This window comes from Leptodactylus fuscus, chromosome 2, assembly GCF_031893055.1.
Source record: "Leptodactylus fuscus isolate aLepFus1 chromosome 2, aLepFus1.hap2, whole genome shotgun sequence".
Lineage (NCBI taxonomy): Eukaryota > Metazoa > Chordata > Amphibia > Anura > Leptodactylidae > Leptodactylus > Leptodactylus fuscus.
In genome coordinates, this window is record NC_134266.1 from 113,525,028 (window position 1) to 113,542,557 (window position 17,530).

Consider the following 17,530-nt stretch of genomic DNA (forward strand, 5'->3'; position numbering starts at 1 on the left):
GTTAAGGCTAGGTTCACGTATGTCAGAGACTTGCAGAGGAAAAAGTCCTACATGAAGCACTCTTTTCTTTACAGCTTTCAGTTTAAAAACAATTGGCCCCATTATAGTCATTGTGGTGAATCTAGGGTAATATGGTAAATGAAGTTGGATGAAAACACAAGTGTATCAAGTCCAACTTAAAACACTACAGTTGTCGATCCAGATGAAGGTAAAAAGCCATGAGCTTGATGCCAGTTGTCCCATGTCAGGGGGAAAATTCCCCCCCCCCCCCCAGAAAGGTCTTTGTTCTGTCCCTTCATGCCTTTGTACACTGTTATTATGGCTCATAGCTATCTTTTTTTCAAACTGAATAAACCCTAAATGCGTTACTCTGTCTCTGTTCTCCAATCCACCCATTCCCCTAATTATTTGTTCCCGTCTCTGCACACTATTACACTGTGGCCCTAAAGAGCACATAATAGTCTGTGTAGTCATACCAGTTATTTGTATGGAGCACAACTATGTTCTTGTCAGGAGAATGTGTGTCAATGCATCCCACTGTTTTGTTTTTCTTGCCTTGGCAGTAACTGTCCTGGCACTGTCTGGGGTTTATATAGCAAGGCCAGCTTACCATGCTGGTTGTAGTGACAGTAGTGGGGAAGAGGCCTTAGCTTGTAGGGCACATCAGACTTTGTACATGATGATGGCATTTTATTTAAATGATTTAAAGCTACATTTACATATTAACAGTAACATGAATGCAAAATAACAACCAACCCTAAACTATCCCTCACATTCTCATTTATAAAAAACACATTCTACAGCAACATTTCTCAATTTCAGTCCTCAAAGGAAACTATTACATTTTACATTGAAGAACATTGAGCTCAGACATATACACAGCTCTGAGACATGAGTGGAACTGGTCCAAGAAGAATTCTACCATGTTATTCCCATCTCAGGCTTTCATGGAGGAGTAAATGGTCCTGTCTTCACCTTCCTGAGGTGATCCAGAGTTGAACACATCCCAACACAGCTATTCCATGCACTTGCCAAGTTGTAGAGACTGTAGGACAGCTGCAATTGGTTGAGTGGTTTCCCATTGAGGACTAAAACTGTGAACTACTATAGGAAATACTAGAGTTAGACCACAATCTGATTTATACCCTCCTGTCTTTTCAATTGTGATAGTACAGCTGTAAATAGTAAGGTGGTATATAACTAAAAGGGGTCGTTGGGCTCCTGCTACAAATTAAAAACCATCTTTTCCTGGTGCTGACAGCCCAGTCTCTAGTTCTTAAAACTAGTTCTCAAACAACCCCTTAAAGAGGACCTTTCACCATATCCGGGCACATGCAGTTCTATATACTGCCAGAAAGCTGACAGTGCGCTGAATTCAGCGCACTGTCGGCTTTCCCGATCTGTGCCCGGTGTGAAGAGCTTACGGCCCGGTACCGTAGCTCTTCTATGGTCAGAAGGGCGTTTCTGACCATTAGCCAGGAACGTCCTTCTGCCTCGCGGCGCCAATCGCGCTGTGCTGTGGAGCGGGGAGGAACTCCCCCCTCCCTCTGCTCACACAGCTTGTCCGTAGACTAGCATTATCAGGAGGGGAGGGGTGTTCCTCCCGGCTCCACAGCACAGCGTGATTGGCGCCGCGAGGCAGAAGGACGTCTCTGGCTAATGGTCAGAAACGCCCTTCTGACTGTAAAGCGCTACGGTACCGGGACCGATAGCGCTTTACACCGGGCACGGATCGGGAAAGCCGACAGTGCGCTGAATTCAGCGCACTGTCAGCTTTCTGGCAGTATATAACACTGCCTGTGCCCAGATATGGTGAAAGGTCCTCTTTAATGTAACCTCAAAACGTTCAGCTACCATCTTACTGACTAGCACTAGATAGACACCTGCAAGTCTAACGTGACAGTTGTTCAACAAAATCTCCATCTGACATCACATACTTTATACAATTATATACATATGTAGATAATTCTCAGCTTGACCTTATGTTGTTTCCATGTAACATTTCAGATATTGAAAGCAACACAAAGCATTACATGAATTTCCACACTGAATATTTAAAAGATTTTTTTTTTTTTTTTTTATAAACATAGACTTGACCAAAGCCATAATTAAAGAAAGTCTGAGTCACCTAGAAATGGCTGACAGGTCACAGCTCTTCATTTATAATACACAAAAGTAAAATCTTAAAAATGGTTCTATATTGGATTTGCCACAAACATGTATGTAACGCCCCATGATGAGCTTGTGTTATAGGGTCTGGTCTTCTGTCAACAGTAAACCTTTAGTAGTGGAGTGCCTGAAGAATCTGTTTCTGTGTCTGGCAGGGAATCATCTTTTTGGAAGGTAGATCCTGGGGGGAGGAAAAAAAAAAAGTCACATATGTTCATGATAACAAAGCTTACTTGTAGAATGTCAAATTCTTGACTACTTTCAAAGTATATGTACTCGGCGTGTGTAGAGCAGACAGATCTGCTTTGGTATTGTTATATGCCAGGATCATTAATGTTGCTTAAACACAATATGGAGAATTTAAATAGTTTTGTTTTTTTTTTCCCCCTGTGCAGGCCAGGCGCTTATTAACTAGTCTTTAAGGGCCTCTGCCTACTATAATGACCGCTTATTCTTATATAAAAAATTTCAAACTTAAGTAATTGTTCATTTACATGTCAGCATAATGTCACCAAGATTCCAAGACTGTGACTCAACTTGCTAATGTTGGCATACATGTTTCGTAAGAGCACAGAAAAATGTCAGGGCAGAATGTTCCCTCCATTTTTCCATTTTGGTATGACCAGGGTTGTGCACTTCCAGATCATGCAAATACAAGGCACAGCCGAACCAGTAACCAGACCTCTTTTTTTCTGTAACATATTGACTCACTACAGTGATGCAAGAAAATGGAAATCTATGGCCTGCTTGTGTGAACTTGTTCCTTCTGGACATGTGAATGGTAAACATGGATGATATTCATTAAGAATGTGGAGATATGCACACTTAACCCATAGATTGCTGCTTTGCAGCTTGTAATCTCTTGGCTAGTAGTTTACATAAATATCAGTTTTATTTTTATAGATATATTCTAGTATAATTTGTCATTGGAACAGTACTCTGCCAGTGCATACACATGCTAGGGGTGCCGTTACACTTTCAGGTTTTGAAGCCTATATCAGACGTAGATAATAAAAGGAGAGAAAGATTAGGCTTCAAACACTATCAACAGCCATATCCACATTAAGCATCAGAAGTGGTTCAATGCTGGGCTACTAGAAGTCAATCTGATTGAGTCTTTTATTGTATTGGAATTAACTTTTAGTGCAATTGACTTAGTTATAAATTACAGTGAAATGAAAGAACTTAAGAGGAATAAATCTTAAAGTTTAATGCTACACCAATGGGATCAGGCCACAAAGTAACTCAAAGAGTGCAAGAAGAAACAGTGTAAAACCACACTAGGGTTTGGGTTAGGTAGATGTTCCCACTATGGTTAATCCTGGCATAAATATCTGATAGTGTGAAAGCCATTTGGATTTATTTCCCTGAGGCTTGTGTTTCTGGCTGGCTATCTTATTGCTTAGGATAGAATACTATCATTACCATTAGTCAGGTGTATGATGAACAATAGGTCTAGATTTTAATTGTCCAGCAAACAAGACCATCACCTTAATGAAGTGGTCCATATTTGTGTTGTGTTTTAGGGCAGATTGGCCAGTTTAAGATGTATCCATTAAAAGTTACATTTACTTTTCATTATTTGATACCGTGAATTGCTAAGTGGCAAATGTACACTAATAACATGATTTAATCAGAGCTTTACTGCTTTCTACCTTTTTAAAAAAAAAAAAAAAGGTTTACTTTTGATTTGTCTGCTATATATTGGCCAGAGAACTGGTTTGGAAATTGCAGCATATCTGCTTTGTGTATTTTTGTATTCACTAAGAACCCATCCACTATGCAGGGACTGTAAGACTGTGTTTTTTCCCACTGCATTTACGCCACGTGGCGCCCCGGCCTACAGAGCATTAACATTCCACAGAACTACACACAATTCAGGCTGATACATGACACACACCCACACCCAATGCCTCATATGTGCCACCTAACCACAAACACCATGTGACAGGTGCTCAGACACAAAGTTTTAGATCACCTGTCTTTTTCCTAGAGAGCACGTACATGGGAGAGACACCCGATCATCTCTTGAGAGGAAGAAAACAGTTTACAATTTATAAAATCAGCATGTATAGTATAGCATAGAAATTGATATATCATGAAAACAATGTACCATCCTTACCAAAGAATAACTAGTTATTTCTCCAGGGGATGTCAAGGAATACATTTCCTACAGTCACTAGTACCATTAGGCAAAGGATAAATACAATGAAGGCATTAACCCATCCAACGATAGCGTCACATCTGCGCTCGAACTTCCATTTTTCCAGGTCTGCTTGGAGACCCGAAAAACTGAAACCCAATCGCTTAAAAAGTAGTAACCCACAATAACCCGCAGACCCCATACATTATATTGGGGTTCACCGGGTGGTTCGCGCAAAGGTCAGGGGGACGCGGACGAAGTTGCAGGTATAGCTAGTTGTATATATTGTGATACAGTAATAGTACAAGAATACAACATACAAAAGCTCAGATAAAAGATGAAAGAAGATAGGAGGAATGTCACAACTTCAGGATCTTTCAGTTCTCTGTATGGAGTGATCAACGCTTAGCCAGGTGTTGATTGTACAGCCTGACTGCAGTTGGGAGGAAGGACTTCCGATAACGGATAACAGTAATACAAGGAGCATCAAATAAAATAAGACCAAGCTAAAAGTGCACAAGGGAACAGTAAGTATCTAGCAATGCTTCAGATGTATTTGTAGATATTTTTGGAAGCTCGATAACACCTTTAAACTTAGGTTCCACTTGGCAGGCCGCAGCCAAAAAGTGCTGTGGCAAAAACATCACAGTTTTTCCCGCAGTGCTTTACACAGGAAACCTCTGTGGACTTTCTGCTTCACTTATACCTATACAGAAACCACAAACGTTTCAGTAGGTATAATGGCCATGCTGCGATTTCCAAAAACACAACTTTTTCTTTTCCAATGTCTACCAAATACCATCCACTTTAGAGGGACTTTAAAACACTGCAGCGTTCATGCTACATGGGGCCCCGGTCTCAAGCCATAAGAAACATTGTAATACTGACTACAGCATCAATGGTATCTGTCTAAGCATGAGTAACAATGGCCTGGAAATAACTTTGTTACCAGAGTATTACAGAAATACTACTTTGAATATTATTTGCCGGAAATCTGCATACACTTTAAACAATTAGAAAAGTCAAAGTGATCATAGAGAGTCCTGCCACTGGACCCCAAAAATATTGAGATTAAGGGTTCCAAGCACCTGGCCAGCTACCCTATAGGGATCATTGTGACAATACAGAGGTTAAATGGTAGACATTTAAATCTACGTCAAGTAAGTAAAACGTATACCTTATACAAAATAAGCAGGCATTTAAAAAACATACGAAGGGTCTGCTGTGGCAGACTTACAAACCACTTAATAAATTCTTTAAAATGGAAGTAAAATTAGCTAAGATATAAAAGGAAAGCAAAACGAACTCCAAATATTCTTTAAATAAACAAATATACTTTGCAATTCAAAAGTCAAAAAATGCCTGCTGGGGGAAGGGGTTAAATTTGTTTAGTCTTCAGAAGAGGCATTTAAGGGGAAATAACATTTTAAATGGGCCCATACAAGAAATACGAGGTAAAGCTGTTCCATTTAAAATCCCCTGAAAAGACAAGGGGGCACACGGGGTAATATTTTACTGTATATACTCGAGTATAAACAGAGTTTATCAGCACAGTTTTTGTGCTGAAAAAGCCCCCCTCGGCTTATACTCAAGTCAAGTCTGGGACAAGCCGCAATAGTAATGTATAGAATCTCCCATAAAATAGTGGAAAAAAAAAAAAAAAAAAAAGCTTAAAAAATATAATAAAAAACTAAAATAAATAAGAGTTCTAAATCCCTCCTTTCCCTAGAATACATATAAAAGTAGAAAATGACTGTGAAACATTTACACAATAGGTATCCCTGTGTCTGAAAGTGCCCGGTCTACTGAATATAGGGTATCTGCAGTGCTCCTGTTCCATCGGGAAGGGGTTAATAGGAGCACTGCAGATACCCTATATTCAGCTAGGCTGAATTCCAAGTGGGGGGAAAAAAAACCCAGTCCTCAAGCTCAGGGAAGGGGCAGACAGACAACCAAAACACCCCCTCCCCTTCCCCAGCAACTACTGCACCCAAAAACTCGACCTTTTTAATTTTTGAAATTTTCCAGTAGCTGCTGCATTCCCCCCTCGGCTTATACTCGAGTCAATAAGTTTTCCCAGTTTTTTTGTGGTAAAATTAGGGGCCTCGGCTTATATTCGGGTTGGCTTATACTCAAGTATATACGGTAATCTGCAGAGGCAACAGGGCATCTTCAGTGACACAGTGTTGAGGGATTGTGAGTCTGAAGTAGCCAATACCAGGAGCTGATCACAAAAGCAACCGCTGACCTCTTCAAAAACTACATAGATGCCTTTTTACAGCAAAATGGCATTGATATGGAATTGTATAGTATGCCGATTTGTATGGAATTGTATAGTAAGCTTAGCCTGAAGAGTAGGGACACACACACATCCAAAGCACACATACAATTCATTCGTGCGGGCAGTGCGCGACAAGCACACGGAGCCCATTATAGTCCATGGGCTCCATGTGCTTTGCAAGCACATCGCTTGCAATTGCGATTGTATTCCGTCCGGGGGGGTCTCCATGCGGACAGAATACAAGTGCTAGTGTGAACCAACACTTAGTCTGAAGAATTCTTTTATCCTTTTCATCACAGATCTTCCCCCTTTCCTTTTTTTTGTTGGTTTTAAAAGAATGTAATAAGCCACAACAGAAAAGATAGATGGTCACTATTTATATACCTGGTGCGCTGTATCTCCTCATGTTTCTTGCTATGATATCTGTAGTGGTCTCTTGTGAAATCTTTACATCCAGATATTCTGAAAGGAAAAAAAAACAGCAAATGTCCAGACTTACAATAAAATTTATATGTAATGTTCATTAAATAAGTATGACTATAACAGGGGTTATACTCCCAATTATCTGCAGGGTATGATGTAGTGACTAGCCAGTTTTATTACCCTGAAATATTTGTTTAAAATTCCGCCACTCACCAATTGGTAAGCAGCATCATTTCAAATAAATATTCATATATGTAATAACAAAATAGAACACTATAATAAAATATTTTCGATATACATGGAAAGTGTATTATGACCTATATTATTACGAACTGCCCCAATTTCAGAAACTCTGCATATTACATCACCTTATTTACAATAGTAAATAAGATATAATTAAAACAAAAAAATACTATGGCTGCACACTGCTGTTTTTAGGAAATACTGCATTCTATATTTTTACCCCATCCTGGTCCTCTTGGACTACCATTAGGCGAGGTTCACACACTCACATTTACCAATATGTAGCATTACATCAGTGTGCAATGATAATGAGGTCAAATAATACAACACAGCTACTGAACTATACCAGGCAGTACACGTTATAGTTCACAGCCATATTTTCTAACAATTATGGCAGTAAATATGTGCCCCACTGAATCATAGCCTTCCTTTCTGTGTGGTTTGTATTGCAAACAGAATGGAATCCCAGAATGGTGAAAATATTAATACATTGCTTTTTGTTAAAGCATAACAACTTTAGATTTTCTGCCAGTATTTGTGTCATTAATACATTTTGTAATATACAAATTTTATCTCTCTTTAAAATTCCTGCATTTTTTCTCTATTGGGAGCTCAGGTCTCCCAGTTCTCATTGTCTATGGGGCTATGAAGTTAAGAGAAAATATGGGTGGTGGAGGTCTCTTCAAACGGCAACGTGTGTTGTATGAAAGAGGTTGTAACCACAGCATATGTTTAGCTGCCGATGCATATCCCAATCTTAAGCTCATCCTTTAAAGAAGATTCTCATCTTTCATATAACACCAAAACCAGATTTCTGTTATATAATGCCTAGAGATAGCAGTTTGAAGTGACCTCTCCACCCTTATACTCTGTACACAATGAGAAGCAGGGAACAGCTCTGAAAAGAAATGTAGAATTTTACAGAAAGGAGCCAAAATTCGTTAAGTATATTACAAAATTTAACGATAAATCCTGCGAGAAAGTTTAGTTAAGCTTTAAGTTTTATCCTGCTGTTACATCTGTCTACAATTTCAAAATGCCATGCAACCACCGCTGTGCAAGTCTTTCAGAATACCTGCTTCACAATATAAGTTACATTGTGATTTATAGGAGCTATTTTAAAAGGAAATCCACCCAAGGCCAGGGCCCCACGTGGCGTAAATGGGAAACTCTGCAGAAAACCAAAAAAAACATAGCGTTTTACAGTCTCTGCAAAGGGGATGGGATTCCAGGGAATACCATTAACTTATTGCAAAAAATACACACAGCAGACATGCTGCGATTTCCAAAACCGTAGTGGTTTGGGAAATCGCAGCACGTCAATTATACCTACAGAAACACCAGCTGCTTCCCTATAGGTGTAATCGAAGAAGTAAGTGGTGCGGGAAAAACGCGCTGGGTTGCTGCTGCAGTTTTTCCCACAGCGCTTTTTTGCTGATACCTGCTACATGGGACCTTAGCCTAAAAATGATCTTATTGCACATCTTGAAGGCATGTGATAGATTACATTGGTGGAGTCTGAGTAGAGCCAATTAGTTTAGGGAATTAGCTGTATCACTGTATCCACCAGTCATTCACAGGGACCTAAAACATGTCAGAAGATCACGTAGGGGTGTATTTCCCCCAAAAATTTACTGATATTTTTATTCCATGTTTCACTCACATATTCCTTTCCAAAAATAGGAACACTTTCCTATTTTGGCCAGAAATATGCAGATGAAAGTTTAGGTGGAATGAAGCAGATATTTGCACAATAAAATACACATGCCACCCTTGTCCCAGTGATCCGCACCATCCTGGCTAGTTAGTCCAGATTCCTGCATGCTTTCATTTCCACTGTCTGGGGTTTTGACACCATTCTGGCTGTTATGCTGTTGCCCACTGCTTCCTTTTTCGACACCACGGCTAGCGTGCCCCCTTTTTCGTTCTTTACGGGTGCTGATGCGTATAATACCCCGCACTAGCCGACACTCTGCATCTTGCTCTTCCAGCTGGTAGTCCTGTGTCAGGCTGCTGATTAAATCTGTAATTTTACTGGTCTTTTCCAGGAAAACTGTTTCAGAGGTGCATCTTGCCAGTTCATCAATCTGATGGAGACTAAACAATTCTGTTAGCTTGTGCCAGATAAGTTCATCAATCTCTGCACTAGACATGGAGCCACTCAACCGGGGCAGCTCAGGATCTGACTCCCGCAATGAGTAGTAGTCTTTGTAGTCTTTAGCAGTGGAACTGCGAGACAATGGTGGTTGAAGTGGAGCAGGAGGCTCTTTAATAGGTTCTACATCTATGGCTCCGGTTGGCCTATTATACACAGGGACACCCATTAATTTAAGATCTGGGTAACTAAAACTATTACCAAGGGCATTTTTTTTGCCTTTGTCAGCCACACGGGTAGGACGTGGGCTATTGGCAGGATGACCATTCACAGGAGGACCAGCTGAGCTCTCTACAGGACAGGGAAGGTAAATGTCAGGATCTTTCTGTGGGCAGCAACTGCAGGACACCACATAGCACAGTACAGCTTTGTAAGTTGCCCAGGCACGGGAGAGTGAGGGACAGCATGATGGCTCCTCTGGAGGGGTCTCAGCTGACCCTGAAATAAATGTAATGTCTTCTGGAGGACTTCTATGTCGAGAAATTGGATGACCTGATCTCTCATGTTGGTAATTGCGATGTGGTGACGGCTGATAGGCAGAAGGTAATACCCGGTCGTTAGAAACAGCCACAGGATGGGGTCGGGGCATTGCTTCATGAACAAGTCCTAAGGAAAGACCAAAAAGTATAAATCAATTCTACAGTCTGAGTTGAAATACTTTCTCTAAGGCTATATGCATATAACCATCTCTGATAGGACGGTACATAAATAGTATCCTTGTACTGCCTGTGCCCCCATGGTCCCATTCATTTGTTTCAGTGAGCCTGGGGCACAAAATGGACTGGTATAGCACCTGTGCTCACTGCCTTACAGGCCATTACAATATAATGGGTCAGTGTACTAGCCATGAAAAATATGGCTAGCAAACTGACCGTGCATGGAGCCTAAGGCTGCGTTCACACAGTTTTTTGGTTCGGAAACTGACTCAATTTCCTCCTCCTAAAAACGCCTCACTATAGGACTGTATGGTGAGGCTTTTTTTTTTTTTTTTTAATTCAAAAGTTTATTGAGCAAAATATCAAAAACAAAGACAGCTGAATTGACATTAAAGCAAAAGAACAAATAGACATGACGACCGATCATATCTAACAGAACAATTTAGAGAACATAAGCAAATAGGTATGTAAAACACTATCTCTATGGATTGGGGTAAGGGGTGAGGGAACGAGAGTAAGGGAGGTAGGCGGGGAGAAAGATATAAGCGGAAAGGGGGAAACATGAAGTTAGAGTGGGACAAAAGAGTGAGGGATGGAGATAAAAGAAGAAAAGCAGTAGGAGAACCAAAGAATGAGAGAGACGCTAAGAAAAAGAAGGAGTGGTATTAAAAATAAAGAGGAGAAAAGAAAAGTACTAAAGTCACACGTCACCATAGGAGCCATTCCACTGAGCAAACTAAGGATTCCTAAGTAGATCACAAAGTAGCCAAGGTGACCACACTCGTCGGTAGGCATCTGTAGACCTAAGGGAACAGGCTAGGAGCTCCTCGAAGCGTGCAATCTGGGAGACTTTCTCTTCCCAAACTGTAATAGGGGGAGTTACTTTTTGTAGCCAGAAAAGCGGTATAGCCATCCGTGCCGCGGAAAGAAGAAGATTGACTAATTTGTCTTTTTTGGGCTTGTATCCCGGCGAAGGCATGTTCAGGAAGATCATTTGAGGTACAATAGTAAAAGACGCGCTCTATATAGCCCGGATCGTAGTTTGGACATGGTCCCAAAACGGCCTAACCAGGGGACAAGTCCACCAGATATGCGTATAGCTGCCCTTCCCTGCAGTACATCTCCAACAATTAGCTGAAGATGGTGAGGCATTTTTTGGAGGAGGAATTTGAGTCAGTTTCGTGACCAAAAAACTCTGTGTGAACACAGCCTAACAGAATTATGTGATATGGTGGTATATTACATGTCCTATGTTTATTTCTCTATTATTGAACTTTTCTTTATACATATGTCTACCTGACTATTTCTATGAAACTACTAAAGACTAAGGTCTGGTCATCCTACTTTTACTACGTATGTGTTTAGTTGCTGGTGAATGCTCCTGGAGTATATACGACCGTGTACGGCATGCAGTAAAATACATGTCTGCTGCATGATGAAGATCATTGAATTATATTTTTCAGATCACTGTCCTATAATAGTTACAGTAATCCAAAGAGGAATGATCACTTGTCAAATAAAAATACCACACCAGCTGACGCCTCTGTAAAGCAAACCAGACAGATTTCATGTAGCTTATACACTTCAGGCAGCGTTATTAAAATAATCTAAAATCAAAACCGTAATAGTTGCTCATAGCAACCAAACACAATATAGATTTCGATTTTTAAGAGCAGAACACAAAATGAAAGTTGGGCTGTGATTGGTTGGTATGGACAATGAAGAGCTTTGCTTTTAGACCAACTGAGCTAAGGACTATCACTAGGGGGCGTGGGGGGAGGAAGTGGCGCAAGATTGTGTGTACTACTCTGTGTTTGTTGATAAAAAGTTTAAGAAAATATCAGATTACTGGACAAGTTTCTCTAAAACACCCCACACTCTTCATAGGACTCCATCTTATACGTGATATTCTTTGGGTTGTCACTTTCTATTTACACCCAACCCTTTCCAATGTCTTTATGGTCACTGGGTCACCAGTTTTGCAGCCCTTCCTTAGCTCCCCTATGTGTATGGTGTGCTATGATACCACCATTACATATCCTCCTACTACCACGTACAATACAGATCCCATACATAGATGGAAAGACTTCAGCCTGTCGTTAAGCAGATAGGACTCCTGAATGAAGTTCCCTGTCCACAAAGTATTGCCCGGGTCACTTGGCAGCACCAACCTCAGCTCCTCACCGCCCCCTCCGCGTCGCTACTTCTCCGCTCACTTTCCTCTACGCGCTCCTCTCGTTCGCCTCCTCTGCGCTCCTTGGCATTACACAATCACTATACCTGCATTGATCGACTTCACAAAGAGCCAGGGGGTCGGTTCCGGTATTTTCCGGGTTCCCCGCAGCCGCCAGCTTCCGTTTCCGGTCTCCACCGCCTCTACCTGTTGGCCAGGTGAGCGTCTCGGCCACACCCCTACCTGCGTGCCTACGTCATTCTGCTTTCTGGCTCTTACGCCCCCTCTAGGTGAAGGCAAGGAACGCCGCTGACTTGGTTGCTGCGACTGTTTCTAACCAAATAGATAAAAATGACATGGTTTAATGCTTCGGCAGTGAAACCACCAACTATCATTTTGCCTGGTGACTCATATACAGTCTCCTGAGTAGTTTTCGTTACACACACCATTCGTTCACATGAACGTGCTTGGAACTATGTATTGTAAATATATATGAATCCACAATATGCGTATTATAAGTAATAAGGGAGTCTCCAGAAAAATGGCCGCTCGTTACACCTGTATGGAGGGAGAATGGCACTTTTTTTTGTAAACGTTGGTGCAGTGCGACCTCTAGTGGTACTGAGGCACCATCTTCACACACCCCGCCCCTTCTGTTCGGGCGATGACGTCACAGGTTGCTAGTAGAGATCTGCAGAGCAGCAACTGTCCAGAGAAGAAGGAAGATGGGGAATGAGGTGAGATGTTGTGCACGGGAGAATGTATGAATAACGGGATCTAGACTCCGGTCCCAGAGTCTGCAGCTGGCAGAGACGACAAGCAGTACGTGAATGACTGTCAGCATCATACCGGGCTACCGAGGACTGCTGTGCCAGCATCCAGAGCATTCCAGCACCATTGCTCCAGACATCCGTTACTGGTGAGAGCTGGCAGTGCAGCATGGTTCTGGGACCATAAAGGTGACATCACTGAGGAAGCTTGCATCTTAGCTGAAGCATCCCTCTTCTGTTCCTTAGCTCTTCTCTTTCTTGCCTTTCCATACTTGTCTGATTCTTGCAATGCCTTTAGTGCAGGGCAGTGCTCTGTGGAGTCTCCAGAGGGTTTTCAACCATCCAAGGTCTTCCAGAGAGCCTCAGACCAAAGAAGCCAAATCTGTGCCTTCTCAAGCCTCTTCCTTCTGGAAGTCATCTAGTGGCGTTTTCCTTAGGAAACTGTCATCTGCACCTTGTACTTCCCCCAAACGGTCAGCTTCTGCCCCCCAGTGTATCCCTGACATACCTATAAAGCCTTCTGCTGACCCAATCAGTGATACTTCCCCTAAACCAACATCTTCAAGGACAGAGGATTGTACCGCTGAAAAGAGCATCAGTAAGTCGTTTTCTGTTCCCCACACATTTACTTTGAAGCCTGATGTCATTCAGATACATGAGACTCCTGATAAGCCACAAATCCACATTGCTGTTCCTAGCAGTACACTTGTTTCTGTACACAATGACATTTCACTTTCTCAGTCTTCTCCAAATCCACTCATCTCAGATAGTACTGCACCAGAAGCATCTGATGATGACCCCCTTACACACCCTGAAGATCCTTTTCCAACTCTTTCTGACCTGCAAGCTGCTTTTGACCTAAAATCATTGCCTCCAAAATTGCCCTCCCCACAGCTAAACAGCAAGAGTCAGTCTGTTAATCCAGCAGCAGATGATAATCTCTGTAATACTGTGATCAAATCATCATCCTTAAAATCACAAAACACCCCTGGCAAGCGTTCATCCTCATGCTCCTCACATAACTCCTCTCCTGCTCAGTCCCCTCTTAAATCTCCTCCTCCACCCTCTTCCCGAAGAACCTCTACTCAAGGAGAACATCTTCCAGTGACCCCAAGCCCTCCATGGTCAGAACTAATAGAGGCTCGGCGCAGGTTACTGGCAGTAGAAGGTCGCAGAAGAGCACTATGTGCATTAGAGATGCGGGTACAACAGGTACATTGTGTATTCCTACAAGCTGAACTGAGAGTGGCAAGGCAAAGGGAAGGTTTGACAAGATTGGTGGAGGCTGCTGGCCGGGCAGAGGTACAGGTTGCAGTTCATGGTCAGAGAATTAGAAGAGCCCTTCGGCGCCAAAAACCACGCCTTCTAGCCTGTGCACTGTGTGTCCCTTGGCCCAAACAGGAGCGACGTGCTGGACCGCATCCCAGACATCCACGTTGTGCTCTTTCTCAGGGTAGAAGTCAAGTGCTTAAAGCATGTGTTGGTGGAGATGAATTGGGGACAAGAGATTAAGAAAAATATTTCACAAATAATATTCATATGTGCTTCTTGACCTATATATCTACATCTTAAATCTCCTTAGGACTAGAATGCTATATACACTAAAAGTGGCTTCTTGGATCCTTCCTTGTAGGAATGCGTGGCCATACCAATATTGCGTCTCTGCTGCTGTCATTGTTTTAGATCTCTCCTTTCTTTGAAGGAACTCGGGATCGTTGACTAATATTTAAAACTACTCCTTCACTCAAAAAATGTGGTTCCACAAACCATCAGTGAGATGGTCACCTGGGGCATTGTTTATTTTCATTAGAAAAATACTGCTCTGGGCATTTGCATGGAAATGGTTGTAAGATCATTTGTTTATGTCCCACATATGCTGCTAACCGAGTTTACTGTCTGCCTTACTTATGTCCTTCTCAAAAGGATCCTGGACACAGAGATGTTTAGAAGGGTCTTAACACTGTATTTCTGTTTTAGCTGCTGAGCACTCATGTGAAGTGGAGAGAAGCAAGGGTATGTCCATGTGGGACATAATCTGTAACATAGAAAATATCCTTTGAAGATTTTCTTCTTAAATTGCAGCAACACTTGTGGTAAATTATCATTGCATAACATGAAATCAGTGGTGAAACTGTGTAGTATAAATATCCATTCAGATTCTTTCCATATGTGGATGAGGGTTTGTAAAATCTCATCTATTTGCTGTTATTGTAATACTCTGGATAATCTGTCCTTAGTTTTACAGTAGAAAGTACAGTGTATTTTTTTTTTTTTTTAATGAATATACCCTTAGGCCGTATGTACACGGGCAAATGCACTCTTTACGCTAGGTTCACCACGCTTGCATTTGGGTTTCCGTTCTTCATGTCCACTTTGGGACTAAGAAAATGGAAACCCAATCCGCTTAAAAAGCGTTTACTTGTGGAGACCCGGGGACCTCATAAACTATAATGTTGCCCACTGGGTTTCTGCCTGAAAAATGCGGACAGAATAATCCAGCTTGCATGACTTTTTCTCCAAATTTTTCAAGCAGATTTGGGGATGGAATTCCGGAATGGATACCAGGCACAGGTGTGAATCAAGCCTTATATACATGCACACTGTATATGGTACAGAGCAATAGAACTTTTTGCATCATATGATCTTTGATGCTAAGAGTCTCAGTCACCAGACCACATTAAGGGGGCATTCACACTTGTGCCTGCTGTGATTCTGCCAAAATTGCACAAAAACAGATGGGGGGGATGGCTTGCATACGGTCAGTTTAAAAACCCATTCATTTCATTGGGTTTTTAAGGCAAACTGTCCATATGCAGTCCTTCTGCCATGAGACCATTTTTTTTTTTTTTTTTGCACAGACACAAAATCAGACGTACAGGACTTTCTGAAAAAGCGGTTTTACAGCAGAAGGGCTGCATACGGACACCTGCAGTTTGCTTTAAAAACCCATTGAAATGAATGGGTTTTTAAAATGACCGTATGCAAGCCATCCTCGATCTGTTTTTGTGCAATCACGGCAGGCGGACGTGTGAACGCCCCTTCAGTCTAAGAAATGTAGGGAATATACAGTTTGGATTTTCCTATCTATATTTACTTATGTGTGTGGGGTCAGGTCAAAGCTGAAACACTGTTATGCTCACTGCAGTGTCTGAGAGGATTAGGCATGACACAAGATTCTCAGTGTTATGTACTCCAAAGTCCTGCATTAAATATAACAAATTGTATCAGTTTTGCCCAGGGGGCTTCTTAATAAAAACAATAATGGGTTTGTAAGTATTAAATAAAGGAAATAGAATGGTAGTCAATCACCATGTTCCCTCCATGTACGTGCTGCATGTACAAAGACCCTTTCATCACTTGTGTATCTTTGCTTTCCGGTCCCTGTCACAATAATATGGGGATGGCTGTTAACAAATTGTGGTTACCTGTAATTTTTATGGCTGGGTCAGGGTCTGATGCAAGAAACTCAGAAAGTAAATATTAATGTCTGCATAGTGTGAACACAACCACTTGGCAGATGTAAACTATATGTGGGTTTTTTCAACAATTTCATGTATTTTAGGTTTCAAATGGTAAACCTAAAGATCAAAGTCTCGAAAACATTGTATCAGCAATTACGCTTACTAGCAGCTATGCAAGCAGTCTGCTTGTAATCTCTATTTCAGGCTTTATTGATCGCTCTATATATTTAATGAATTTAAGATTCTATATATGACATTTAAGAGTCAGGTATGACAAATCATATATACAGAGAGCTGTTTTACGCATTATTTTTTATTACAAGAGTAACTGTTACAATATAGATAATACAAATCAACGTTATGCTGTTGAGAATGTTCAATATTTTCAGTAGTCGTCTATCTGAATAGAGATATTAGAAACGTTATCTATTTATATGTTGGAACAGTATGATTAAACAATGAATCTGAATGTATTTCCAGCTGCAAATTTTGCCTTTGCTCTGGGAGTCAATAAGTCATATCTAGAAGCCATGGGGAGTGGAGAAAGATTATTGATCTTTACAGAGTGGACTGCAGAAAGTTGGCTACAAGGCTTCTGGGATTTCCTCAACCCTATATTAAGCACTTTCACGAGCAATGACGTCCGAAAGATATGAATGCTGTATACTTTGTACAAGTGAACTGTATTTTATGTATACAATGATCTCACTGGTTTTACCTTTCCACCTGAATGTCAGTGAAACAAATGGCTGACAGAATGAGGTGAAAACATTCATTTCAGGGTTATATAAGAGTCTAGTGAATGTTTATCCATTGCATGACAATGATATACTTAGGATGAATTATTGATTATCATGTGTCTTACATAGTTAGTCTTTGTACCCCATTATTTCTGATTATACATGGGAGCTCTGGCATCAATCTGAATGTTACACGGTTATTTAGAACAAGACAAGCAGAAATAAGTTGCACATATAATAACATTTGTCCATAGGACAGTGTGTTTTCATGGTAAACAAATAATCCTATCTAGATCCAGCGGTAAGGAAAACTATA

The 17,530-nt window shown here is 41.2% G+C and overlaps 2 protein-coding genes across 3 annotated transcripts; one reads left to right on the forward strand and one right to left on the reverse strand.

The window, feature by feature from the left end:
* Nucleotides 1–1,843: 1,843 nt before the first annotated feature.
* Nucleotides 1,844–12,631, reverse strand: KDF1 (keratinocyte differentiation factor 1). Of its 2 annotated transcripts, none has more exons than XM_075262721.1 (4): nt 12,351–12,631; nt 9,052–10,020; nt 6,978–7,055; nt 1,844–2,350 (listed from the first exon to the last, which is right to left on the reverse strand). In XM_075262721.1, the coding sequence occupies exons 2-4, from the start codon at nt 10,001–10,003 to the stop codon at nt 2,268–2,270; spliced, it is 1,113 nt and encodes a 370-aa protein (XP_075118822.1). In that variant the 5' UTR covers nt 10,004–10,020; nt 12,351–12,631; the 3' UTR covers nt 1,844–2,267. The 2 variants fall into 2 exon arrangements, with proteins under 2 accessions (XP_075118822.1, XP_075118821.1); XM_075262720.1 differs by having other exon boundaries at nt 12,242–12,631.
* Nucleotides 12,632–12,907: 276 nt separating this feature from the next.
* TRNP1 (TMF1 regulated nuclear protein 1) lies at nt 12,908–15,143 on the forward strand. Its single transcript, XM_075264437.1, has 2 exons — nt 12,908–13,162; nt 13,260–15,143. Exon 2 carries the CDS (start codon nt 13,302–13,304, stop codon nt 14,523–14,525), a length of 1,224 nt encoding a protein of 407 aa, XP_075120538.1. The 5' UTR covers nt 12,908–13,162; nt 13,260–13,301; the 3' UTR covers nt 14,526–15,143.
* Nucleotides 15,144–17,530: the final 2,387 nt, after the last annotated feature.

What these genes read in the sequence shown, in the direction of transcription:
- TRNP1 (XM_075264437.1), top strand. Translation starts at nt 13,302, where the DNA reads ATGCCTTTAGTGCAGGGCAGTGCTCTGTGGAGTCTCCAGAGGGTTTTC.
- KDF1 (XM_075262721.1), bottom strand. Translation starts at nt 10,003, where the DNA reads ATGCCCCGACCCCATCCTGTGGCTGTTTCTAACGACCGGGTATTACCT. An exon ending in TGGACTAACTAGCCAGGATG is followed by an intron (nt 7,056 to 9,051) that starts GTGCGGATCACT and finishes TTTTCCTTTCAG; the next exon opens with AATATCTGGATGTAAAGATT. An exon ending in GAGGAGATACAGCGCACCAG is followed by an intron (nt 2,351 to 6,977) that starts GTATATAAATAG and finishes TCCTCCCCCCAG; the next exon opens with GATCTACCTTCCAAAAAGAT.